A 26,960-nucleotide genomic window follows, 5' to 3' on the forward strand; every position below is an offset into this window, starting at 1 on the left:
GGTATGCAACAGTCTGAAGGGGATTTAGTCAAGAAAAATAGCTGAATCTCGGTAAGAACATTGAGTTCTGTGGTATTTTAACTTGCCTTGTTTCCTCCCATTCCCCTCTCCCAAGCACCAAAGTATCCTTAAAAACCAACTGCCTTGCAATTGCAATGAAAACCAGCAGCCTAGCAGTCATGGGATGGGGTAGAAGAGGTCTGAAGTCCCAAAAGCCCCAACCCCGAGATGTTACTATTAGACATTCTGGCAGCTCCCTGAAAATCTCCTTTCTCAGGACTGGCTTCATCTGAACTGCCCTAACCCCAGGTACATGTCAACTCCAACATATTCCTGGGAATCTAGGACATATGCTCCTGAAAGGCTGTGTGAGTGCCCAATAAAGACCTAGAGATCCTATCTCTCACTCTGGCTGACCTGAGGGTGCTCTGTGCAAACAGAAGGTGGAGGCTAAGGCTGAAGCACAGAAATGTATCCCAGTACGACACTTACACAGCCCCTCAGCAAACGCTGCTCCCAGCCCTATTCACTCAAGGCATTTTAAAAAATCTCTCTTTAACCATTAGTTGACTACTAAACCAACCAAGCAAAGACTTCAGTGGCAACACATGACAAAGGCAAAAGACTACAGAATTAGTCCAGGAAAGCCACTAAACAAACAAAACCACCACATATCCTGATTGGCTAGGCAGAGTGTGGGGAAGAAGGGGAACCGGATTTCCAGAGCTGCACATTTCAATATTTCAAATACCTAGTTTTGAACTTAAAATTATGGAGACCTGAAAAAACAAAACAAAACAAAACAAAACAAAACAAAACAAAACAAAACAAAACAGAAAAGTATGACCATACACAGCGAAAAAAGCAGTCAATAGAAACTGTTCATGAGGAAGCCTAACATTAGTATTCCTAGACAAAGACTTTAAATCCACTCTTAAAAATATGTTCAAAGATCTAAAGAAAACATGTCTAAAGAATTAAGGTGTGAAAATTTCTCACCAATAAAGCGGCAAAAATTATAAAGAAAAAGAACAGGAATTCTAGAATAGAAACGTACAATAACTAAAATAAACAGTTTACGAAGAGGGGCTCAACGGATTTGAACTGGCAGAAGAAAAAGGACTTGAGGACAAGTCAATCGAGATTATGCAGTTTAAGGGAAAGAAAAGACGTGAAGAAAAATGAATAAAGCTGCAGAGACCTGTGGACACCATCAAGTGTACCAACCCAGAAATGACAGGAGTCCCTGGAAGAAGAGAAGAAATAGAAAAAGGCAGAAAGAACATTTGAAGAAATAAAAGCAAAAATCTTCCTAAATTTGTGAAAAACATTAATCTGCACATCCTACAAGCTAACAAATTCCAAGTAGACACATTATAATCAACAAAAATAAAAAAGATTCTTCTTCTGTATTTTAAGATTTAAGCATAAGTGAAGCTAAATTTATAGAGCACTTTGAACAAGATTTTAAAAGCATAAAGTGGCACATATTTACCAGAGAAATGTTAAAAACATGTAAATCAAAATGAAAATAATTCTTTCACCACAAAGAATGAAATCACTATTAATATTCTGGAGTATGTTTTCTAAGAATCTTTTTCTCCCCCTATACACAGGTTTTGGTGACTTTTAAAAATAGTATGGCTGTAAATCAAGCTATACAAATAATTCTGTACTTTTTAAAGCTAAAATTACTTCATAAGGAAGAATATTTATTTAGTAAATGCTAATCAAGCCAACTCTAAGTACCTGCTGAAAAAAAGCAAATCAATGAAGATAACTGTGCGAAGCTGAGGAAAGTTCAAGAGGTTCTAGTGCTTAGGACGGATGCCCAAGAGGAGCTGAGGCAAGCTGGTTTCCATTACTAAGCAAGAAGGGAAGGCAGTAATGCCTCCAAGTCTAGAAGAGTATGATAATACTCATTTATTTTTAAAAAGTCTCTGAAGAGATACAGAAATAATTTTTCTTTTTAACACAGTTTCCTATGTTTTTTAAAGGCAGACTGAGAGGGGTTTTTGGCCTCTCTGCTGACTTCTCTATCATAATAGAAGTCTTAATTCAGGTCCTCCGGAGCCAGTTATTATTGTTCTAATGCACAACAAATGTGTGGGCTTTCATAAATTATCACTGCTATTTACCGACCGCAGTGGACTGAAATTCCTCCTGAGATTTATTACCCTTCCGGTTCTCAATTTCTATTATTTACTTACTTACTTACTTATTTATTTATTATTTAATTTACCTTTATTTGTTGAAAGTATTACAGATGTTCCCCCTTTTTCCCCATTGACCCCTTCTACCCTGCACCCATCCCCCGCCCCAGGCTTTCACCACACTATTGTCTGTGATAAAAAATGCTTACAAAAATCCTCCTGCATGTTTTAATAATAATTTACCATCCTTCAGTCTACATATTGTATAGAAAAGTGTAAAATTATGAAAACATATGGTATAGAAAAGTGTAACATTATTAAAAAGAACTCTTTACCTGAAGAAATCTATTTAAGTTAGTATTGCTGGGGGATTATTCAAATTAAAATTTCAATGAATGTTAAAAACCAAAGAATGTCTTCCATAAAGACTTCAATCAAATTAAACAAAGAGGATTATTACTCACAAATAACTGGATATCCATCTCGGCTGGCACAAGCTGCTGCTAATATTCTTCCATTGTGAGAGAAAGACAGACAAAAACATCCTCTTTCTCCGGCATTCAGTGAGAATAGGTGCTTGTTTGGGATGCGGCAAGCCTAAAGGAACAACATTTTAAAAACAAATTAAGAAACATAAAAATATGAAGGCTAGTTGTTAATTTCCATTACTGTAGTTGGTTATTTTGAAGTCTCTTTACAGTGATGAGAGGAAGAAAAAAGCAGGTGAGCAGAATGATGAAAAATCATAGTAATTTATTTTACTTTCTAAAGAGAAAATCAGTTCTCCATAAAATTAAGTGAATTTATACTCCATATCTGACTAATACTTAATTCACCTAAAATATGAGCAGAACATTTCAATATCTGATACTCCAAAGCTGTCACTACCATAAACTTTTATATGACCACAAAAAAAATGTATGTCACACCCTCCCTTATTCCATGACAGCTTCTAATACGTGATTATTTGCTGAGCCATAAACTTGTTCTGAGACCATAAGCACCCTTCAGGGCCTAGCTTAAGCCCAGGATGTATAACTATTCATTCTCTCCATTTCTCTCTTAAAATAACCATCATTGGTGGCTACCTTCCAAAATGTATTTTCAAAGTAATGAACCACTTCTTATTGGTTTCTGATTCACTAATTTTATTAAAATTTCTTCATTAATTTTTATGTTTTCATTCCCTATTACCAGATGAAACTGAAATTTTTCATGTATTCATATCTACTGTAGAAAACATTACTTTTATTTGTTCTAATTGTACCTCTTCCAAACTTCAGTGAGCCTTAGTTCCTGTGTTTCTTACTATTCTAAAAGTTCAATTAAACATATTGGGCCCTTACTATTTTGCCAAGGATGTGGTACTTTATTTTATGTTTTCATATATTCATCGAAGCAACTCTATGAGTAACCATTATTACTATATATAGCTAATAAGGATTATTCAGAAGGTCAAGGCCAGCTTAATGAACCTGATCAAAGACTATTAGTTCAAGGGCCTACATTCTAGATAGGTACCAGGTTTTTCAAAAGTAGCATCGAGATTTAGCAGCATTATGAGGAGGCAGCGAATGAGAAGCACTCTATCATTACTTGTCAAACGAATTATTGGAAAGACAATATTGTGATTAAAAACAAGAATAATCTGCAAGTTTTAAATAGCAATCTAGTTACCCTCGGAGTTGTTGGAGTGTTTAAATAAGTAAATATCTAAATGAATTCACCTGCCCAGGTAGTCGTTTCCACTTTACTACTTCCTTTGAATCTTCTAATCCAGGTTCTGTATCTACTGAACTCGATTCCTGGTGTTGTTCACAATATGCTGGTTTACCTTTTTCCTCCTGAAGAGCCATCACAGATCGGTAAGATGGCTTTATCTAAATATGTATAGAAAAATGAGAAAAATAGATACCTTGTTAATTTTTTTTCTCTTTTCTAGCACAGATGGTTTTTAAAATATTGAAACAAACAATAATGGAGATGTTTTCAAAATGTAATCTAGAAAAAATTCTACTTTTATTTGTTCATTATTCTAAATAAAATTAAAGTTGCTTGAAATTATTGTCCTATAACCAAAAAGCCTTAGAAGTTGGGAGAAAAAAACAGAACTTGAATGGTAACATGAAATTGTTTTAATATCTGTCCCTTTGTTTCTGTCTCTTCACCAACACCTACCGATGTCATGTCATGGCTCTGATATACTACGGTATCTCTGGCTTTAATAACACAAAACTGATATCATTAAGAGCTAAAGTCTTTTAAATCTTTCATTTCTTAAAAAAACATTTAACTCCACTCAAATCAATGCAAACCAACTCTGTAGTAGCAGTTAGTATATCAACTATAGAATATGCAACTGACCTGAAATGAATTATAGCAAGATGAAAGCAAAAATTTCTGCTCATTTTAGGACATATTCTTTGCTAAGATTATTATAATTTTAATCTATGGAAAACAGCAGTAGAAATATTATTTACTATTTAAATAATATTGTAAAAAATATGACTGTAAATCATGTCTGCAAACTATGGCCCAGGCCAAATCTAGTCTGCTGTTTTTGTAAATAAAGTTTTATTGGGACATAATTTCAAACTGTTTTGTTATCACCTATATATGTCTATGTAGCTACCTTCACACTACAAAGGCAAAGTCCAATAACTGCAACACAGAGTATATAGACTGAATAGCTTCAAATGTTAACTATCTCATCCTTTATGAACAATATTTATTAACTCCTGCTTTACATCATTTTATCATCTTTAATTTTTAAAAATCAGTATTATTACCCTGGCCAGGCGGCTCAGTTGGTTGGAGTGTCGTCCTGTACACCAAAAGATTGTGGGTTTGATCCCCAGTTGGGGAGTTTACAGGAGGCAAACCACAGATGGTTCTCTCTCACATCAATGTTTCTCTCTCTCGCTCTCTCCCTTCTTCTCTCTCTAAAATCAATAAAAAACAACAAACAACAACAAAAACTATATCCTCAGGTAAGGATTAAAAACAAACAAGAAAGCAAACAAATAAAACAGTACTATTTAAAAAAAATTTTCCCTAACAATGAAAACTGTATTTATTACTTAAAATTTATTTAAGTATCTTTTAAGTATCAGCTATTACAGGATCAATACATAATCTCTGAAGGTAGCTTTTTTTTTTTTTTTTTTCTGAAGGTAACTTTCTATTCTACAAATCCATTAAAATAATTCTAAAGATTTTATCTTTTTAGAAATGGAAAACAACTTACCATTTAATCTCAACAACAAAGGACATATAGTTATATGTGCTAATAACTTACACATTCTGGAACTTTCAAGCCTCTTACAGTCACATACAACGTTGATGGATAATGATTTCTTGGACATTTTGACCACCATTCAAAAACCTCAACGACATTTACTTGAGATCGAGGCTTACTAGGTGGGTAATACAGCTGCAAGCGAAGTTTTGAATTGATGTTTACATTTCCATTGGCTCCTAAAAGCTTAAAATAAGAATTCAAATAAAATTTTATCTTCACTGAAAATAAATACATTCAATAAAGCAATAGTATATAGTCAAAAACTCATTTTAAAAAGATCAATATGGCATGCTGAAATTCCTTAGATTACAAAGCAAAAAACATTGACATTGGCTAACCACAGTTCCAAATCACTTTGACAAAAGGTAACCCAAATGACTTTTTAAATATTTTCCTGAAGTTGTCTTTTTGACTATACAACTTTAGATGGTTGGTAAAGCATGTACATTTCTTGCATACAGAAGGTGACCAATATACCTTTGTTTGAGATAATGATGATAAAGATCAAATGCATATTAGTTAAACACAGAGACAAACTTTCCATTTGTTTAGTATCAGTATTTTTAATGGTAAAATTTTATGGTTTTAATTTTTAAAAAGTCAAAATCATTTTCAAATAGTAATTAACATGATTAAACATATTCAATCCATTCATTACATTTAAAAAATATTTTAGTCTACCTTCTCAGAAGGTCTATTTAATAAAAAATATTAAATAACTTACATTTAAGCTAAGTAAATGGAGATTCTTTTGAGGAAAAAAAATCTTATGAAATCAAATTAAAGCAGGTCCTTTTTAAGTAGAAAATGCCTTTGTTAACCTTTGTGGCCCTACAAAGTAGCAGACACAGTTGGGAGCTTTTGTAGCAATTGAGGTAGAACATGAATTGACAACTAAAAGACTAGGAATTGAGTGCAGGAAACAAATTCAGTAACTGTTACTGATGAATGCAGTTTGGAAAGTAAAACAAGGGTAGTCAAGAAAGATTCTAAGGTAGTGCTAACAGAACTTTCTGTGATGATGGCGATGTTCTATATTTGTGCTATACAATACAGTATCCACTTATCACATATGGCTATTGAGCACTTGAGGTGTGGCTAGTGCAACTGTGGAACTGAATTTCTTAATTACATTTAATTTTAATTAATTAATTTGAAGTCAAATAGTCACATGTGACTGTGGCTACCAAAATGCACACTGCAGCTCTATGGCTGTAAACTTGGGAGCCAGGGCTGACGGTGGTGAAACCAACTAGTGTAGCAGACAAAGAAAAGGTAATGATTTAGGATGTTCAGTTTGGGGAGAGTCAGAGATATCTATGCGTCATACAACTTGAAATGTCTGAAATCTTTAGCAGAGGCAAGAAAAATGAGTCTAAGGAAAGTGGATTAAAGATGAAACCCTCAGTAGGATTGATATGAAAAGGGTAAATGGAAAGCCATGAAGGAAACTAAAGGAAATCAGGAAAGAATGATGTCAAGAGAATCAAGATAACAGAGTTTCAAGAGTGATGTATTACATGAGCACAGGTGAGATAAAAGAACTGAAAAAATGTTCAATAATTTGGCAAATCATTAGTGATGTCAGAAAACGCTTTAGTAGCTAAGGCCACTAAACACAGATTTCAGTGTATTCAGAAATAATGAACATCAATAAAGATACAGAGTTGGCAAAAAAAATAGCCCATTTTCCCCTAACCCTTTAGGGAAGGTTGTAAAGTCAATGGAGATCGTAAGCTGAGGGATAATGATATGATACAGAGGGGTAAAGAACACTTTCAAATTGAGTTATAGAAACGTTCAGGCCTTAAACATTAAGCGCACAAGAGTCTCTTCATAGACCCTACTACTATCTGCCTGTAGCTTATCATAAGGGAGTATCATTTTAAGGAGATATTAGTCCCCAGCTTCTAAATCATACTTTCCACAAGTTGTTATAATATTCAGCAGGCAATCTAGTATGCTACTTACTAGAGATCCAGCTAAAATCCTGGCATATAGTTACAAATTACACAGGTGGGGCAAAAGTAGGTTTACAGTGTACGTGAAACACAGAGTTTATTTTATTATTTATTAATTATTGTATTATTTTAAATATGAACAACTATAAACCTACTTTTGACCCACTCTGTATAATGTAGAACTTAAATAAGGCTGTATTATTTTATGGTTTGAAAGGACATACACATATGTGCTAAAAGAACTGAAAGTGCCTCTAGCTGAGAATTATGATAAAGTCTCATTTATATCTGAACAAGGTTCCTCTGGGATTCATATGAACCATTATAATAACTTTACAACTATCTAGGACATTCCTGGAACCAAAGGTATAGGTATTAAAACATTAAAATTTTAATTTGATTCATTCCACTTTCCCAAAGATGGATTTTTTTCTTAGCCACTGTTTCCATACATTTATTAATTCTCTCAATAGATATTCACTGAGCACTTTCTGCACTGGGAGCACTAATATCCTGGGAGCTGATTATATTAGGAATGCAGAGTTTCAAGAGAGTGATATTTTAAATGCAAAGAGATCTGGTAAAATAAAAACTAAAAATGTTCAACAAATTTCCCAAAAAGAAGTCACTGCTGACTTTGAAATAAAAATCCATATGACATGTAAAGGTAAAAATGCTATGAGATACATTATTGTTTCCCAAGTGCAACTTACAGGCAATACTGAAGTTTTGCACAAACCTTAGCATTAGAAGGAATGAAAGAAGTTTTTAAAAAGACCACAAGGAGGCAATGCTTACTATGTGGAAGTGACCCTTTAGGTTTTTTGTTTTAGCTTTTTTTTTTTTGGTCTAGTTCAGTGTAGAGTGTAATGGGTTACAAAAGGGTGATTTTAAAAGGTACACCGGGCCAAGTGATTTTTAAGTCCACTGTAGAATTACTTCCTCCACTGCCCAACCTGGCTGCCATTTCAGTCAGACTGCACCTCTCCTAAAGCCTCTCTCTAACCTCCAACATGGATTAGGTGACTTACCTGGGTTTTCAGAGCATTTACTCTATAGCACAGTAATGCAAGTAGTATGTTTACATAGAAACTGAACTGCAGGGCAAGAATGTTTAATTTATCTATGAACGCCCTGTATTTGGCAGTGCCTGCCATTTCATATACACAAATATTTGTTGAATACATGGATGTAAAAAAGGAAAAGTTTTATAAGATAGTACAAAACAGGTTAATTACTCAAGACTTTTTATAACTTAAATTTATGTTTGAAGTCAGAAATTTAAAAATACCAGAAATAAAAGAATTATAAAATTAAAATTTCCTCTCTTTAATACATTACTCTATCCATGCCTTTTATCTCTGCTGAAATAGTCTAAAGACACCATCATTTTATATAGACTACTGCAACAATTTTCTGCATTGATCTTCACCCTCTCTAATCCATTCTCCACCCAGCAAAGTAACCTTTCTAAACATACATCAGTTTATTTTATCCTTTGTTTAAAATTCTATAAAGCTTCCCATTGTTCTTTAAAATTCTATAATGGCTTTCTGTGGCTATAATGGCCTAGAAGACCTTGTATAATCAAGCCCCTGTCTACCATCAGCAATCTCCTCAGGCACCAATTTCCCCATCAGTCTCTGTCCTTCAATCTCAGTGGCCTCCTTTTGGCTGAGTAAAGCAGGTCTTCAAATAACATTTCATTAAACATCCTTTTGTTATAACATGGTGAGATGCCATAGAAACTTAACTTTTGTTTATATCAATTAGTCTATAATAAAATAAATTTCGTTACACGTCATTTAGCTTAAATTTGCAGAGCCTACAGACATTGAGGACTTACTGTATACTTTACTACTTACAACATCAGGGTCTCTGAATATACTGTACCCTCTACTTAGACTGTCTTTTCCCCACTGCTACCATCTAGCTACTATGCAGGTTCAATGTCCCTTCTTGAGGTTCTGACTCCACAGGATGTTTTTCATCATTCACCCCATACCTCTTCTCATAGTTAGCATAAAAATAATAAATTTAAAACTGTGTAATCAATTGTTTTATGTCTGTTTTTTTAATTTAAATATATCTTTTTTATTGATTTCAGAGAGAGGAAGGGAAAGGGAGAGAGACAGAAACATCAATGATGAGAGAGTCATTGATTGGCTGCCTCCTGCATGTCCCCTATTGGGGATCGAACCTGCCACCCGGGCATGTGCCCTGACTGGGAATCGAACTGCAATCACCTAGGTCATAGGTGGATGCTCAACTGCTGCAACACGCTGGCCGGGTTTATGACTGTTTTTCTTGCCAGAATATGAGGTCCATGAGGCCAAGGAATCTGTCTTCTTTGTTCAATGACTAGAACAGTGACTGGTGTATAGAAGGGGTTTAATAAATATTTGTTAAGTTGACTAAATGACAGCAGGGCTGTGTGTGTCTTTTTCAATGCTGTACCCTTGGAGCCAAATTGTGTATCTGGCACAAACTAGGCACTCAATAAATGTTTAAGAATCTGAATGAGCATCACCCAAGCTTGAATTAATAACTCTCTACCGCTGCAATCTTACCTTAGATCATAACTCCTTATATGAAATCAAAGTAATTTGGGAAAAAGCAGCCAATCAGATTTGAAGATTACTTTTAAAGTGTTTAAAATGGATGAAAAACATACCTTGAGAAATGCCCAGGCAATTTTCCGAAAGCCACATTCTTGGTTTTGAATTCCAGAGTTATTCCTAATTTCATCCATGCTTAAGAAATCAAGAATCTGTAAATAAATATTTAAAATTTACATCGTAGAATACTAGGCTACCTAAAATTTAATATTTTCTACTAATATATTATGAAAATGAAAAAAATCATGCTTACTTTAAAAGTTTTCCTTATAGTAAGGAAAAATATTTTTATCTAATTTCATTAACCTTTAAGTTAATTCATACTGTTAGTGAGGGTTCATTTTTTGACCACTTTCTTTTATTAATAAATCTTTTATTAAGATTTATTTCAAATCCAAGACAAAATAATTACCTGAAATACAGTCTAGGCAGAAATACACAAGGCATAGAATACTTAAACTTTGTTCACTTTTTACTGTATGAGAGTGGACTTTGAAGGACTGTTTAAAAGACTCATTGTCTTCTTTATCTCTGGGTTCTTCCTTGGATCATCTTCCTGAAGTTGGTTTTTTTTCTCTTTGTATATAGTTGTAATTAGGCTTCTCAAGAAAATTTCTTACACATCTCCATCTTGTCTGTATGTCAAAGCTCATGGATTTGCAACCAACCTGCCACAGGACTATCTATATCCTAGGTACTTATCAAAGACTATCACTTTGAACTTACTGTATTTATCAAAAGTTCAGATGAGATAACAAATCTTTATAGAATAATGCTTTAAAAAACAATATGGACTCCACTCATCCCTGCTCTTTATATTCTTAAATCCGTCTTCAGATATAATACATGCTCAATGAAAAATCACTGACAATATAAGAAAAATATATTACAAAGTAAAAACAACCTGTAAACCAGACCCAGGGGTGATCAACATAACATCTACACATTTACAGGTTTACCTGTATCTAAACCTTTTTCTGTGCCTTCCTAAATACTTGTATATTTCTACAAATCCAATGCTATTTCAAAAACTATTTTGATGCGCTTTATAGTGGATATCTCTTCAAGCCAATACATACATATAGATATTTCCATGGTAATGGTTACCTCGTATTCTTCTGCATTACAAATACCATAAATTTAATTTTAAAAACATAATTTTTTAGCCAAACCTTACTGATTAAAAAGACTTGTCTCTAAAAAATGTTTGCTTAAACAGTGCTTAAGCAAATAACCTTAGGAGAAACACCTGTAAGTGCAATAAATTTTAAAGACTTCTGGTAGATATTATCAAGTTGTCCTTAATAAACCCTTGAAAAGGTGAAATAAAAAATTAGCTTTGTAGACAATAACACATTGTGCTAAAGCTTAAGAAGCAACCAAAAATGTTTATAATCCAACAATCTTTCTTAAATTTCATAACATTAGTAAAGTGAATATAAAAGAATATTATAGGAACAAATTTCTGTAAAAAGGAAAAATTCCTTGACATACAAATTATATCACTTTAAAAAAATCATAGCTTTGCATAAATCATACAACATAATCAGATGTCAATGGTGGAGTATTTGTTTCATCAACACACACAGATCACCTAAAAGTTAAGAATCATAAAACAAGTAATTCTACAAAAATCAATCATTGGTTCTGGTCAGGCCTTGCTCTTCCCATGCTTAAATTCACCTAATTTTCATCTTGCTTAAACTGGAAAACAGGCTTTCTCTACTTCCCTTTGCTTATGGTGAGATTACATGAATTAGTTAAAAGAAATGTGGTATTTAGTTTATACTAGCTTCAAATACAAATTACCTGCACTTAAAATTAAAGTAAATGAGATAAATCTCTTTAATTACACTTCAAAAAATCACTTTACACTCCTCGATTTCCTTTGCAGTAAAAAATTAGAAGAGCGTGTCAACTCGAAGGCCATCTACTCCACAAAGCTTTCCCTAATGCTCAGACCCTCCACTAACCTTCACACCTAAGAAGTTCTACTTCATCTGGTTACATAGTACATTGTATTAGTCAAGTGGTCTGTGTATATTCACCTTTATTTCTCTTAGTAGTATACAAATTCTTAGGGATTCTGACATTGTTAAATGAGTTTATACTCTGTGAAATGGGTTAAGAATGGAGGATCACATAGATACAGATTAGATTCAACACTTCAGTTAATAGTCATGACACTGTTGTAAGGATTAAACAATAGAGTAAATCCAAAGGATAACTACTTGTAACTAGTAAATGCTCAACGAATATGCTATTACTTGTATCTCTACTGCATATTACAAACATTAAATAATAGAAATTAAATTCTCACATTACTTGGTTGTATACTGAACTACTAAATACAACAGCTTACATTTGTGCTTTGCAATTGCCCCTATCTGTGGGTTCCACATCTGAAGATTCAACTAACTGCAGATGAAAAAACTAAAAAAAAAAAAAAATCCCAGAAAGTTCCTAAAAGCAAAGCTTGAATTTGCCATGCACTGAGCACTATGCTGAATCAATGTGAATGAAGTGATGTGTAGACATACCCTGTTGCAGCCTATGTGTAAATATAGTTTATATGCAAATGCTGCACCATTTTATGTAATGGACTTCAGCACCCACAGATGTTGTTATTTGCAGAGGGTCCTGGAACCAATCTCCTGTGGATACCAAGGGACAACTGTAATAACTAAAATTTAGTTTAAATTGCTCTATTCAATTCATACCTCGAAGAACAGGATGACTTTAGGGCTCTCATCAAAATCGCGAAGCAAATAGGGAAAGTTTTCATTAAATATAATTTGTTCTTCCCACTCTGGAAGCCTTGATTTTAACTGTTTAAAATCATATGGCTGGGTCATAATAGGAAGAATATAATCCACATTGTCTTTTTCAAAGTAAGATGAAACAGGTCGTTTACTGTTCAAAAAGAGATATTTCTATTAACACAATTCTTTATAAATTTGAGAGTGTGAGAAAAAAAATATGGTATTTAAAGTGAGGCAACTAGAAATAATGAATAGCCATGATACATAAGAAAAAATTACTTTGTACATCTAGAATATTATAAATTTTATGAGACTTAAAAGTAGTAGTACTTCATTTTGCATTTACATACTATAGGTTGGTTTCACAGAATTATTTTATTATAGAAATACAAAGTGAGAGGTACGATTATACCTTCAGCATGCAAAGCTTGAATAAACTTCAGAATCTTAAATGAGTTTGTCATAAAATAGTACACTTAAATTAAAAAATACACACAATAGGATTTTAAACCTTTCAAGGTGAATCATTTCTTCTTTGTACGCCCTAAGACAACTGAATAAATGAATGACCTTTTTGATAATCCTCATGTTTCTCATCCTTGCCATCTTTCTAAGAAGATAGCTTTTTAAAATTCATGTATAATCATTTACTTTTTATTTGAGCCTTCAAGAATGTATAGAAGTAATAGTAGGAAAAAAATTAAATTCAAGATTCATTTACCTCACCTGATACCCAGGTAACATATTAATTTCAAAACAAAAATGTGAAGTTAGAAAACTAATGCATTTACAGTGCAACATAAGATGATTTACAATGCTAGTTTAATGCCATAAATTAGTCATTAAGCTTAGGAGAAACTCTCTCAACTCTCCTCCACTTAAAATGAATCACTAAACAGACGCTCTCCATTTCTTCTATAAAACATACTGATCAGTGTCAATTGTTGGTGAACACCTGCAACTAATAAACTATTCTCCAATACAAATTCATAGCCCTACTGGCACTGACTTTCAATGACAGAAAAGAGGACTTCTGCTGTAGACATTTTCAATTCAAGGGTTGGCTGTGCAATAAAAAAAAATTACCTATCATCTTTCTTGACATACTGACCAGTAATCTCATCAACCACATGAATTTTTACCATCGGGTGAGAAATCATAAAATCTGACTTAAGTCGATCAGTTCGGTGAATGTAAACTCCCAAGACAAGGTCATCATCAAGCAAACATTTTGGATAAACTAGACCATCTCGACTTGTTATTTCATGAACACCATCATCACCATCAGTGTCTTCATTATTATCTGAAACTACAAGCATGGAAGAAAATCAACATTATAATTAATTGTTCCCACAACAATATACTCAACAATGTAAGCTGAATTTTCATATAATCTAATTTTCATGATTTATAGTTATTTGTCTTTGTTAATAAAGAAACTACAAGGAAAAAGAAAGAAAAAGCCACAGCTTAGGAACAGGACAAATCAGAGATAGAATCTTACCAAAACTACAACACAGCCCTAAGCTAGCTCTATTCCTTACTGGTTGAAATCAGTTGCCTACCCTATCTGTCTAAGAGAACAGAGAGGAAACACTGTCTAGTGGAAGATAAAATAATCTGGAGCCTCTAGGATACTATACACAGTGTACAACATACAATAAAAAAGGCAAGACTATATGACCAATAACCAAGAGAAAAACCAAAACCAGAAAACAGAAGCAGACCCACAGATAATTCAGACTGAATTAGCAAAAAAGGACTTCTAACTTGCAGAAATAATATATACAAAAACATCTTCAGAACTTGGGAGATTTCATAAATCAGAGAAAGCACTTACCATCAAAAGAAAAACATGGATAAAATGAGCTACATAATATTTCAAATGATACCAATATGAGAAAAATAAAACAGTGCAGAGTAGAATAATACTTGCAATATATATGTGTATATATTTATATGTGAGAAAAGACTGATGTCTAGATATATAAAATATTCTCACAAATTAATCTAAAAGACAGACAATTCCATTTCTTTAAAAAATACACTGAAGACTTGAACAAATTTACCAATGAAGAAATCCAAGTAGTTAAACATGAAGAAGATGCTCAACTTCACTAGTTATCATGGAAATCAAATTAAAGTCAAAATGAAATATACACAACTAAAAATGGCTAACATTTCAAAATACTAACAATATAAATGTTAGTGAAGATGTAGAGCAATGGAGGCTCTCAAATACTGCTAGTATCAATTGGTAAACCAACTCTGGAAAAAAGGGGCATACCTATTAAAGTGAAAAATCCACATATTCTATGACATAGTAACTCTACTCCTAAGAATACGCCCAATAAAAATGTACACATATGCTTGCCAAAAGACATGATGAGAATATTCATTACAGCTTTATTTGTAATCACCTAAAACTAGAAACTCAAATGTCCATCAATACAGTAGGTAAATTAATTGTGGCATATTTATACAATGGATATCTATACAGTACAAAAACAGAACTGATGACGAAGAAGCTTAAATGCATGTAACAATAGTATAAATCTCACAAAAATAATTTTGAGTGAAAAAAGCCATACACAAAAGAACATAGTATTTATGAATCTATTTATATGAAAGTAGAAAAGAAGTCAAAAATAAACTATGTGTTAGATGTTAAGATAGAGTTTACTCCTGAAGGGCAATGAACTAGAAAGGAACTTGAGGGGACTTCTGGGTACTAATGATGTTCTGTTTTTTTATTTGGATGATGATTTTATAGGCATGTTCAGTTTGTGAAAATTACATGGTATACTTCTAATATGTATACTTTTCCAAAATTTAATTGCAGCAACCACAGAACATCAACTGCATAATCCAATGAATAAGTACCACAAATTCTAAAATTGCCCATTTTAGTCCCAATTTTTTGCCAATTAAATAGAAACTGAAAACAAAAAGAAAAAAGGTATAAGAAGAAGGAAAAAGGAAAGAGTAAAGAAAAATAAGAGGAAAGATATGAATAAAGAGGAAGATTAAAAGCAAGAGGGGAAAGGAAAAGTGAGGCAGACATGAGCCGACTTAGGCTGAGGAATTGGGAGGCCTCCACGTTTCAGAGGCATGCAGCCTCAGCATCTGAAATGTTTATTGGCTATTTATAGCTTTCAACTACTATGAGTCTAAATTATTTAGGGTTCTAAACTCAGTGGCAGAAAGAAGTCTCCTTTGCTATAATAGCAACTACAAAGTTAACGTTATTCTAGAGTTGAACTAAAATCAAGAATTAGGGGTGATTCAAGTAATACTAACTTATCACAGAGACTCACAGTCACAATTAATTAACTGTTTTAATCTAGATGAATCTAAGAACAAGTACTAAATATTCTATATTGAATTTTTTTTTAATTATATCCTTTGGGACAAAATTTTCTTTAGTTTTAAGAACTGAAAGTCCTAAAATCAAGTTATTTCTACCAAGAAACACATTTTTCATTTAATTTGAACAACAAACCTGCTTTCGGCTTCTTTTTCTTTTTGTTTGGTTTGAATTTTGTGTCATCTTGCATGCTCTCTTCTATGTTTTGTTTCACAGTGGTTATTTCATCATCTTGATGATTCTCTGAAGTAACTGTTCCAACTAGTCTCTCCTCCTTTTGTTCACCTTGAGCTGTGTCATCAAAAGGCAATGCACTGCAAATATAACCCAAGGATACATCATTACCTATATATTATTATTTATAGTGCAGCAAAGTGAACAGTGAATAGAGGCAAGGATAATCCTAAAATCAGTATTACTTCCAGCTAGGAGATATATATGTTTTCTTTTGCACTAAAATGGTTAGCTGTCAAACTCGGCATTACGGGTATTATTTTATAGTTGGTGATGAGTTATATACCCCATGAGTCAAATTAAACTGAGCTCTCAACTCCAGGGAAGAATGAAACTGTATTTTATGAGCAATGGATCTGTTTTTACATAGGACTGATCAAAGCATCCTCACCCTGTTGTCAAGTAAATGATTAATGACCACATTTCTAAATTACTCTCTTTAAAAGCAAAAAATTTTCTAAGTTTGTTCTGTTTTCAAAAGGCTTCGGATAGTCAACCTTTGATTTCTAGTTAAAAATTAATTGCTTATGTGTTCCAGTTGCTGGTGTGCCACTACATTTTCAGAAGGCTATTAGTAAAATTAAAATTTGCATCATATTAACTAATAAATAGTAAAGAGATAGCATCCCAGAAGCAAACAGTTGTAGTGAGAAACCAGCAGACTAGCTTCTTTGTAATATATCAAGTAAAAAAAATCTGTAAGTAATCAAAGAGGTTGAGAAATAAAAAAAAATTAGAGAAATATTTCAAATTAGTCATTTCAGAAAGCCATGATATTTTATCACATCATCAAATACTACTGCTTAAAGATAACATCCTTTGCATGTCACTGTCATGTAAGCCATGGTTTTATTTAAAATTCATGAACTAAATCTATTTATTTTACTAATTTTAAAAATATTTTGACTCCTAAAGAGAGAGGAAGAGAGGGAGAGAGAGAAACACCAATGTGAGAGCAAACACCAATTGGCTGCCTCCTGTACGCCCCATACTGGGGATCGAACCAGCAACCTCTCAGTGTGCAGGGCAACACCAGCCAGGGTCATGAACTAAATTTATCTAATAGTGAGTACGGATTTCCAATTCATATGGTAGCTATGAAAATAAAATTTATAATATACTGTGGAAACAGCCAATAAGATGGCTCCCAATAACCCCTGCCTCCTAATATTCATAGCTTGGAGTAAGCCTCTTCCCTTGATACTTCTAATAGAGAAGAGCATGACAAAAGCAACAGATGCTATGAATAAGATCAGGTTCCAAAAACACTATGAATTCTCTCTCTCTCTTTCAGTCCTCGCTCTGGAGAAGCAAGTGCCCAATCTTTTGAGCAGCCCACATTAATAGGTATGTATAGCAAGGAACTGATATCCCTGGCCAAAAACTAGTCGGGACCTGACGCCTGCCAGCAGTCACATGTGTGAGCTTAGAAGTGGATCTTCCAAGCCTTCCAACAGCAGTGTCACTTGGCAGATCCTCCCCTACCCAGCTAAGTCTTGAGATGACTGCAGCTGAGTCAGAGACACCAGTTAAGCCACACCCAGATTCCTAATTCACAAAAATTATGAGACAATAAATGCTTGATGTTTTAAGCTGCTAAATTCTGGAGTAACAGATATAGCAACAGATAATGCAGCAACAGGTAACTAATAAATATACTAACATGTCCCTGTAGCAACTCTATTTGGCCTCTCTCTGTCACCACTGGTTATGTAGCTTTTGATAAGGGGAATTATTTTCAGACAAGGACATTAGGGAAAATTGCCCTTGCATGCCAGGAAATAGTCACATACTGAATGTTCCCACCTCAAGTTGTTTACCTAAATATGGGTTACAAAAAACAAATCATGGTAGTTAAAGGACATTTTTTTATTTTGTCTTCCCCAAGCAGAGACATATTTATATGAATACAGGCACAGTTCACACTGTATATGCAAGTATACATATATAAGCATCATATACAGATAAAGAGTAGAATACTAAACAGAACTGCTAATAGTGATCATCTTTCTATGACTGGATTGCTTTTATTTTCTTCTTCTTTTTCTGTACATCCTAAAATGAGCAAATGCTATTTGTATAATAAGGAGAAAATGCTACATTCACATATCCAAATGGGCACTTATAACTCAAAAAAGGGGGAGTAATTCTGTTTCTATTATTTAAAAAGCAGATGTAAGTGAGTAGTTAAGGGTAAAGTCTTTGGAGCAACACTGCCCAGGTCTGGGCTCAGCTTCTTACCGGTTCTGTGACATAAACCCTTTAGCTCTATCATCTACGAAAAATAATATTACTATTCCCCACAGCGTTGTTTTAAGGAATAGATGAGTTAAGCATTTAGCACATACTAATATCAGCTGTTTTAACTGTACTGGCAATGTGTCCAAATGAAAGTCTTAAAAATTTTCTTTGTGAAACTACAGATGTCACTTAAAAGCTGAAAATAATAGTTTTCTTTAAAGAGAACATTTTATATTTATCAACGTGAAGTACCTTGTTTCAGCATTAGACAGGCCTTGAGCTTTCTTTTTTTTCTTTTTCTGTTTTTCACTGCTCAATTTGTCATCATGCAAGTAAGTACCTGAGGGGAAGGAAGCCAGCTGCTCTCTGAGTTTCCTTCTTATCTGCCTCTTAATCTCCTTTGCCATTTCTTCACCTCCCCGGAGCTGGCGCACTTGCTTCAGCTGCTCTTCCTCATCTAAATGATTTCCTTCCTCCTCACTTGCCTTCTCAGGTGGCTGGTGAGCGAAGCCTGGCTGTACCCTCGCCTGTACTTTCTGATGCGAAGGGTCCACCTTCCTCTCGCGAGTTTCCTGTTCCATTTCTTGTGTAGTCACCCGGCACACTGCTTTTGTAACCTTCTTATTTGCCTTTTCTGGCTTATCTTCCTCTACACTCCCATCATCATCTGGATTTTCAGCTGCCAACTTGGGTTTTCAATGACTCGCATGCTCTTCTTTGGGTTATTAGTGTTGGCAGCAATTACTTTATCACTTTTAGTTTCTTTAATTTTCCAAAGATTGCTTCTAATGGTGTCAAGCTGGGAGAAGACACAATAACAAAGTTTCAGCTAAGCATAGTTTAGTTACATAAAGATAAAACACAATGATGTTCAGCAATGTGTAACACTGCAAAAATTATTTCATTTTTTTACTTGGACAGTGTGATATTCTAGAGCACCTGATACGCACTCTCCTAGTTCATTCTCCCAGCATTAGATTAGTAACCTCTGAGGGTAACTTCCGATAAAATGAGTTAACATGTGAAAAAGTACTCAATGACTTTTAAGAAGTTAATTGCTCAAATTTCAAGTGCTATTTCCTCTTTGGCAGAATGATCCATCCCCTAATGAACAGACGTTGGTAAATGAGCCACTGAGCTAAAGCACTTCAGATTACCCCATCAGAAAACACACACAGGTCATTTATCTTGCTTCATAATCACATTCTAAAACCAACAGTCTACAGCTCTAGGATCACCCTGCAGTTAGCCCAAATGTATCACTGAAAATACTGCTAAGATTAAATATTATGGAGTTAAATCAAATGACAGACTAAGTACACATCTGTACCTCTCTCCCCAATCAAAATTATTTAAAATAAGAGATATTTTTAATATAAAAAAGGCTAGAAATCTGCTCGGCCAGCATGGCTCAGCGGTTGAGCATCAATCTATGATCCAGGAGATCACAGTTGGATTCCAGGTCAGGGCACATGCCTGGGGTTGCAGGCTGGATCCCTAGTAGGGGGCATGCAGGAGGCAGTCAATTAATGACTCTCTCATCATTGATGCTTCTCTCTCTACCTCTTCCTTCCTCTCTCTGAAATCAATAAAAAGACTTTTTTTTTTTTTTTAAAAAGTAGAAATCAAAAAGGAATGTTACTAGTAATAAAATAAATATTTTGAGAAATTTCCAAAGCATAAAAAATAGGCAGGATTAAATCTATTAAGAAACTCCCAGAGAAAACCAGAGCCCATAGGGAAAGACTTCTCCAGAGATAAGGGTGCTTCTGGAGAGGCCATACATTCAGAAATACAAAGTTACGGAGGAGATAAGCCTGAGGATTTGGGAGGACAACTCTGTCCCCCACCTGCATTAGTGTTAGATGGAGACTTTCATTCAGAGGATAAAGCAGCTGAGCAGAGAGAGAGATGGCAGCATGCTTCATTCACCAACAGCAGAAGCTGACTAGGTTTAACACAACCAGCAGGCAGGCGAGAGAGATTCTTACTTGGAAAGATGATTAGACAACTAAAAACTAACAAACATGGAAGGAAAGTAGCACAATTAAGAAAAAGTCACCAAATCCAATAAAACAGAAATATTAACAATGAAGGAAAATGAATAGCATAAACAAAGTAAGAATTTAAGATAAATGTGATTAACATCAATAAAAAAAATTCCAAAGCACATTGGATGTAAAAACAAACAAACAAAAACACTGCAGATGTTAGAATTAAATTTTGAGTTATAGAAATAAAAGTTTAAGGTATGTGTTTGAAAAACCAAACAGACAAAACCAAAGTGCTAAAGATGGAAGCCAGTATCAAAATGAAGAATGCTCCCAGAAATGCATGAGCTTATCAATAATAATTGTTCAACTTTTGAAAATCCCCATGTTTAAAAGTAGTTAGAAAATATCTAATATATGTGAAAAGACAGGAAAATGCTAAAAGAACTAGTATTCCAATATACAAGGTAGGGCAAAAGTAGGTTTACAGTTGTTCATATGGAAAATACAATAATTAATAAATAATACAAGAATAAGCTCTGTTTCGAGTACTCCCAATTATAAACCTACTTTTGCCACACCCTGTATATCTATTTTACCATCTCTAAGACTCTTTTGATTACCTAAAATATATTTCCCAATTCTATTGTTCAAGGATGAATTATGAAGCTGAAACCTCAAAAACTTCTTCTCTAATCAAATCTAAGAAAAATAATTCTTCTTTTAAAAGTTTATTTTCACATGTTCTTTTAAAGAAGCAATATATGCTTCAGTTAAAACAGTGAGAAACAAAAAATTTAAAATACAAAACAACAGATAATACAGAGAAAAAGAAGACCCAAAGCTCAACCCCGTTTGCCTCACACAAGGAAAATCATTGCTAATCTTTTTAGAACCTTATTTTTGTCTTTTCTATGAATACAGTCATATCTAATAACCTTGAATTTCCATTATGGTAAAATGGAGCATATGTAAATATTTCTTTCTACTTTCTCAGTGAGTACCAAAAATGTAGTGGCAATATTACACAAACTGTGAGGAAAGTAATGAAAAAAGTAGCTGGAAAAGGACAGCCAAGCATTAGAAATAGAAAAAAAATTTCTAGAAGAAAAGATTTAAAAAATGAAACCCCTGGAAAGTTAATCAGATGAGGTTCAGTTTTTTAATTACTCTCTCCCACTGATGTCTCAACTTTTGTACTAATAACATCATCTTAATTTTATAGTGTGACTTTATATTCCTTATTTATCTGCTTTTGCTTTATTCAATTAATTTTTTAAAACCACTGCAATAAATAGAATTCCCAAAATATCTTTGGTAGCATCCCATATGTTCTGTAGCACTGATACTTACTTTTAAAAAATCCTGTTTTCGTGGTTTTGATTTTTTTTTTTTCTTAATAATAGCTTTACGGGATAGTTTTTAAATTTCCAAATAGTACGTAAATATTTAATTTTGTTACTAATTTCCAGTTCATTGTACTATCATAAACAAAACAAAAAAGGTCTACATTATGGAATTTAAGACTTTCACGGACTATGACTGAATTTTGAAGTGTCCCAAATACATTTTGTTCATGTTCTATTATATCTTTACCCATACTTTTATCTTTACCTTCTGTACATCACTTAGGATTTTGGCTTAATTTTCTTTTTTTAGTATCAGCTATAGTGAAATATAACTTACAATAAAATTCACCAATTTCAAGTGTATAATTAAATGAATTTTGGCAAATGTTTACAGTTATGTGGCCATCACCATATCCTGATGTTAAACATTTTCATCACCCAACATGATCTTTCACCAAGTTAACTCCTACACCCCGACCCCATGCCCTGACCCCACTAGCCTGCTATTATTATAGTACTGTCTTGTCTAGAATTTCAGTTACGTAAATAAAATCATCCAGTATATACCCTTTTGTGTCTGGTTTCCTTCACTCAGCATAAAGCTTTGAGATTCATCCGTGCTGTTGCATGTATAGTTTATTCCTCCTTATTGCTGAGCAGTATTCCATTGTGTTGACACATACTGTGTTTTATTTTATACTGGACATCTGAGTTATTTCCAGTTCTGCACTATTATGTTTTCATTTCTCTTTTTATAAAAAAAAAAATATCTTCATTGATTTTTTAAAAAATATATCTTTATTGATTTCAGAGAGAGGAAAGGAGAGGGAGAGAGAGAGACAGAAACATCAATGATGAGACAGTCATTGATCGAGCCCGCAACCTGGGCATGTGCCCTGGCCGGGAATCGAACCCCAATCTCCTGGATCCTAGGTCGATGCTCAACCGCTGAGCTACGCCCGGCCGGGCCTCTTTATTGATTTTAGAGAGAAGGAGGGAGAGGGAGAGAGAGAGATAGAAACATCATAGATGAGAGAGTCGTCACTGATTGGCTGCCTCCTGTGCTCCCCAGACTGGGGGATGGAGTCTACAAACCTGGCATGTGCCCTGACCGGGAATCAAGCCTTGATCTCTTGGATCCTAGGTCAATGCTCAACCATTGAGCCATGCCTGGCCCAGCTGTTTTCATTTCTCTTGGTAAATACCCAAAAGTAGAAATGCTGAGCTATATGGTAAATAGATATTTAACTTAACTAACTGCCAAACTGCTTCCCGAAGTCGCTATACCATTTTGCATTCCCAAATGTATGAGTTCTAGTTTTAACACCCCTGTGAGCACTTAGCATTGTCAATTTTCATTTTTCAGTTGTTTTAATAAGTGTATGATGGTATCTCACTATTGTTTTAAATATCACTTCCCTAATTGCTAATGATATTAATCTTTACATGGGTTATTTGCTACCTGCATCTCCTTTTTGGATGTGTTCAAATCTCTTGCCCATTTTCATTGGGTTATTTTCACATCACTGAGTTCTTAGAGCCCTTAAATGTGCGGAACTCTTGCTTTTGTATCATTACATATACACCTCTCTCTCTTGAGAAATGCCCTTCTCCTCCCTTGTCCCTCTAACAAATGTCTAAGTATCCTTTTACATTAAATGCAATTGGTATCTCCTACAGAGAGCACTCTAATTTTGAGGGGCAGTTAAATACTTCTCTGTGCTCCCACAGTGCCTTGATCTTCATACCTTCCTCCAGCTGGTAAAATGTTCTGTGACCCCCACTGAACTGCTAGCTTTTTGGAGGGCTAAGCCTATGTTCTCTTCATCTATGAATTCCCACTTTAAAAAGAGGGGAGGTGTCAGTAAGAATGGTTCCAGGGTCAAAGACTCAGGCTTATACTCTTGTTCTGCCACTTATAGAACATGCCTTGGGCAAGCTACTTAATATCACTAAAGCTAGTTTCTTGAGGGGTTTTTGCCTGAGAAATTAAAATGGCGCCTACTGTATTGTAAGGAGAAAAGGAAATACTGAAAAGCAAAGAGATCAGCACAGTAGCTGGCACACTGTAAGTGCTCAAGAAAATTACTTTATGTCCATTACTACAGTGTTAAAGACAGTTAAAATACATTAAGTAGCCCGGCCAGGCGTGGCTCAGCAGTTGACCATTGACCTAGGATCCAGGCGACTGGGGTTCGATTCCAGTCAGGGCACATGCCCGGGTTGTGGGCTCAATCCCCAGTCGGGGGGCGTGCAGGAGGCAGCCGATCAATGACTCTCTCATCATTGATGTTTCTATCTCTCTCTCTCCCTTCCTCTCTCTGAAATCAATAAAAGGTATATTAAAAAAAAATACATTAATTATGCATTTACATTTGCTATTTAGTATTTTAATGCACAACTAGTAAACACTAGTTAACAATACAGCAAATACATTACCGAAACAGTCATCTCTAAATGTTAACATATACTACAGCAAATACATTATAGAATGACCAATATTTGGTTAGTAACCTCACATATGCCATTATTTTAAATCTTCTCCCGCATAACCCCTTTCACAGGTGCTGTTAGGAGATACTATATAGGAAAATTAACTGCATTCCGTTTCATCTCACTTTACTTTTTCTCTAACCACCTGATTATCAGCCAATACATGACTAAAGATCAAGGGGAGAGAAAGCTGTGAGGTTTGGATAACTCTTTAACAGAATTTTACAGCACAGGGAAAAAAGAAACAAAAACCCTTCATACAAAAATTCAAGTAATAAATCAAAGATAGTCTACATAAATAACCAAGATTCTAAATGTGGTTAAAAATACTCTTGGTATTAGAATCTATTTCAAATATTTAAAAAATTTTCCCCATAGTTAAAAATATATAACCTTCTTCTTGAAAGCCCAAGTAGTGACAGCAATCATTAATGCAACAGGTGGAAAAATTGTCAGTATCCTTTCCTAAAGAAAAAAAAAAAGCCATATACTTCAATCAGCAGATGTTTCACAGTTATAGACTCTTAAATAGTCTACTTTTTTTCCTATATTTATAATATCGAAAAGGCCCTACCAACGCCATTCGACTTTTTTCTTAATAAAACACCTCCCCGGATCCGAGGAGCCCAGGGCAGGAAGGAGCGGAAAAGTAGGTCTAGTTTCCCAAAACCACGTCCCTCCGCTCGGCGGCGCCCGGCCCGTCGTCTACGGTGGCGCCCGGCAGCCCCCGCGCCCACCAGCCGGAGCAGCGCCCGCGCGGCCGCCCTCGGGGCCGGCCGGGGCAGGCCGAGTGCGCGGGCCGGGGCTGCGACCCCAGCGCGCCCGCCGCGTACTCACCCGGAGGAGGCGCAGCGCGGCGGGCAGCCGTCCGACCCGGTCCGACCCGGTCCGACCCGGTCCGACCCGACCCGACCCGACCCGACGCCGGGCCTGTGCGAAGCGGCTCCCCGCGCGGGAGGGGCGGGCTGGCAGCTCAGCGCTCAACCAGCCCACTGGGCCGCCACAACCCCCGGCGTCTAGGGTGGGCCTGGTGCCGCACTGCGGGCAGCGCGCCGCCCGCTGACGTCAGCACCTACCTGCGCCGCCGTTCCCTTGACAACCGACTGGGCCGTGTCTGGACCGCTGGGGGGCTCGGGCTCCCCTCGCGGCCCCGCCCCCGCCCCCGCCCGCGCCCGCGCCCGAGCCCGGAGGTACCGCAGTGCTGGGCCTGCGGAAGGGGCGCGCGCGCCCGCCGGCCCGCGCGTCCTCAGACTGGCTGTGGTACGCGCTCCGGGGCCGCGCGCCGCACTCCGCGAGCCCGCGAGGAAGGTCCTGCGACGGGAAAGCCCGCCGCCCCTGGAGCCGGAAGGGACCCCAGCAACGCGCAGGTGCCCCGAGAGCCTGAGCTCGCCCCTGAAAAAGCTCCTCTGCACCTCAGGACGGTAGCCAGTGTTGGGAAAAACGGGACGGGGCCGAGCGGGCCGGCAGGCTGCCTCGGAACCCGCCGAAGATAAGAACCATGAACGAGGGAAAGAAACAGACTCGTCACCCGTCGCTCGATCGCGCCCGCAGAGGGAAACATCCTGTAAGCTGCAGAACGAAGAGCTGTGCTACAGACCGAATCTTAAGGGAAAAATGACCCACCAATCGTTTGGCTCTAAGTTCCCTCCGTATGTGTTTAAAGTACGACGCTGAGAAAAGGGTCATCTTTTTCTGCGCCCGTTCTCCCTCCCACTTTCTAATTTCTGCCGCAGGCGCCATCTTTAGTTCTGAGTCACCCGGGATGGAAAATACCAGACCGGTCACCCGCACGCACGTCAGTTTCCTGCAGTTGTGGGCCTGCGCTGCGACCTGTTGCTGCTTTTGTGTAGTGAGAACGGCAGGCGGATTGCTTTGGAGGCCAGCTTTTCCATTCCCAGTCTCATCACCGTGCCTCACAAAGCGTCTCTCATTTGTTTTTCCAAGCCCTGGAAGGCGGAAACTTACCAATCTAACGCGGTCACCCCTCCGCTCAAAACCTTTCTGTGTTTCTCTTGGTTTAAGCCACCACCATCCAACCAGTATTGTAGTTAAGATACCCGTAGAGTGTCCTAAATACCTCTTACGCCAAACCATGTCCATCCTACCTTTGTAACATCCCCAGTGTATAGCTTATCCGTCTTAACGCGCCCTGCCTGATGCCCGCCTTCGTGGCTTCTCGCGGGGATTATTCTAGGAGGGCCTCTTCTGCAGTCCCCTGACTCAGGCTCTGACCCCTGAATTCCAGTCTCCACATCGCTTACCAGAATGACCTCACTAAAAATGTGAATCTGATAATGCCACTCTCCTGAAAATTCTTCAATGATCTGTAGGCGAAAACGCTAGCTATTTTGCCTAGTCCAGCTCCCTGACTCGTTTCGTTTCTCATTGCCTCGTTTCAGTTTTATGCTTCAGCAATGTTGAAGTAGGCACACAACGGTATCTTTTCACGCCCGAGTTCTTGCACACATTGTCCCCTTTCTCTGAAAAATC

General features: G+C 36.1%; 1 protein-coding gene across 4 annotated transcripts in view; it reads right to left on the bottom strand.

Moving 5' to 3' along the window:
* The window catches only part of AHI1 (Abelson helper integration site 1), a 140,329-nt gene extending 114,712 nt beyond the window's left edge, over nucleotides 1-25,617 (bottom strand). For all 4 annotated transcript variants that reach the window (XM_081139862.1, XM_081139863.1, XM_081139861.1 and 1 more), the window contains exons 1-9: nucleotides 25,547-25,617; nucleotides 18,890-19,436; nucleotides 16,298-16,476; nucleotides 13,882-14,104; nucleotides 12,754-12,946; nucleotides 10,090-10,185; nucleotides 5,452-5,637; nucleotides 3,881-4,033; nucleotides 2,618-2,750 (exon numbers count right to left, since the gene is read on the bottom strand). In XM_081139862.1, coding sequence (XP_080995988.1) covers nucleotides 2,618-2,750; nucleotides 3,881-4,033; nucleotides 5,452-5,637; nucleotides 10,090-10,185; nucleotides 12,754-12,946; nucleotides 13,882-14,104; nucleotides 16,298-16,476; nucleotides 18,890-19,218 — 1,492 coding nt within the window. In that variant the 5' untranslated portion in view covers nucleotides 19,219-19,436; nucleotides 25,547-25,617. The remainder of the gene's footprint in view (nucleotides 1-2,617; nucleotides 2,751-3,880; nucleotides 4,034-5,451; nucleotides 5,638-10,089; nucleotides 10,186-12,753; nucleotides 12,947-13,881; nucleotides 14,105-16,297; nucleotides 16,477-18,889; nucleotides 19,437-25,546) is intronic.
* Nucleotides 25,618-26,960: the final 1,343 nt, after the last annotated feature.

Source organism: Miniopterus schreibersii (assembly GCF_964146895.1).
Source record: "Miniopterus schreibersii genome assembly, chromosome: 6".
NCBI lineage: Eukaryota > Metazoa > Chordata > Mammalia > Chiroptera > Miniopteridae > Miniopterus > Miniopterus schreibersii.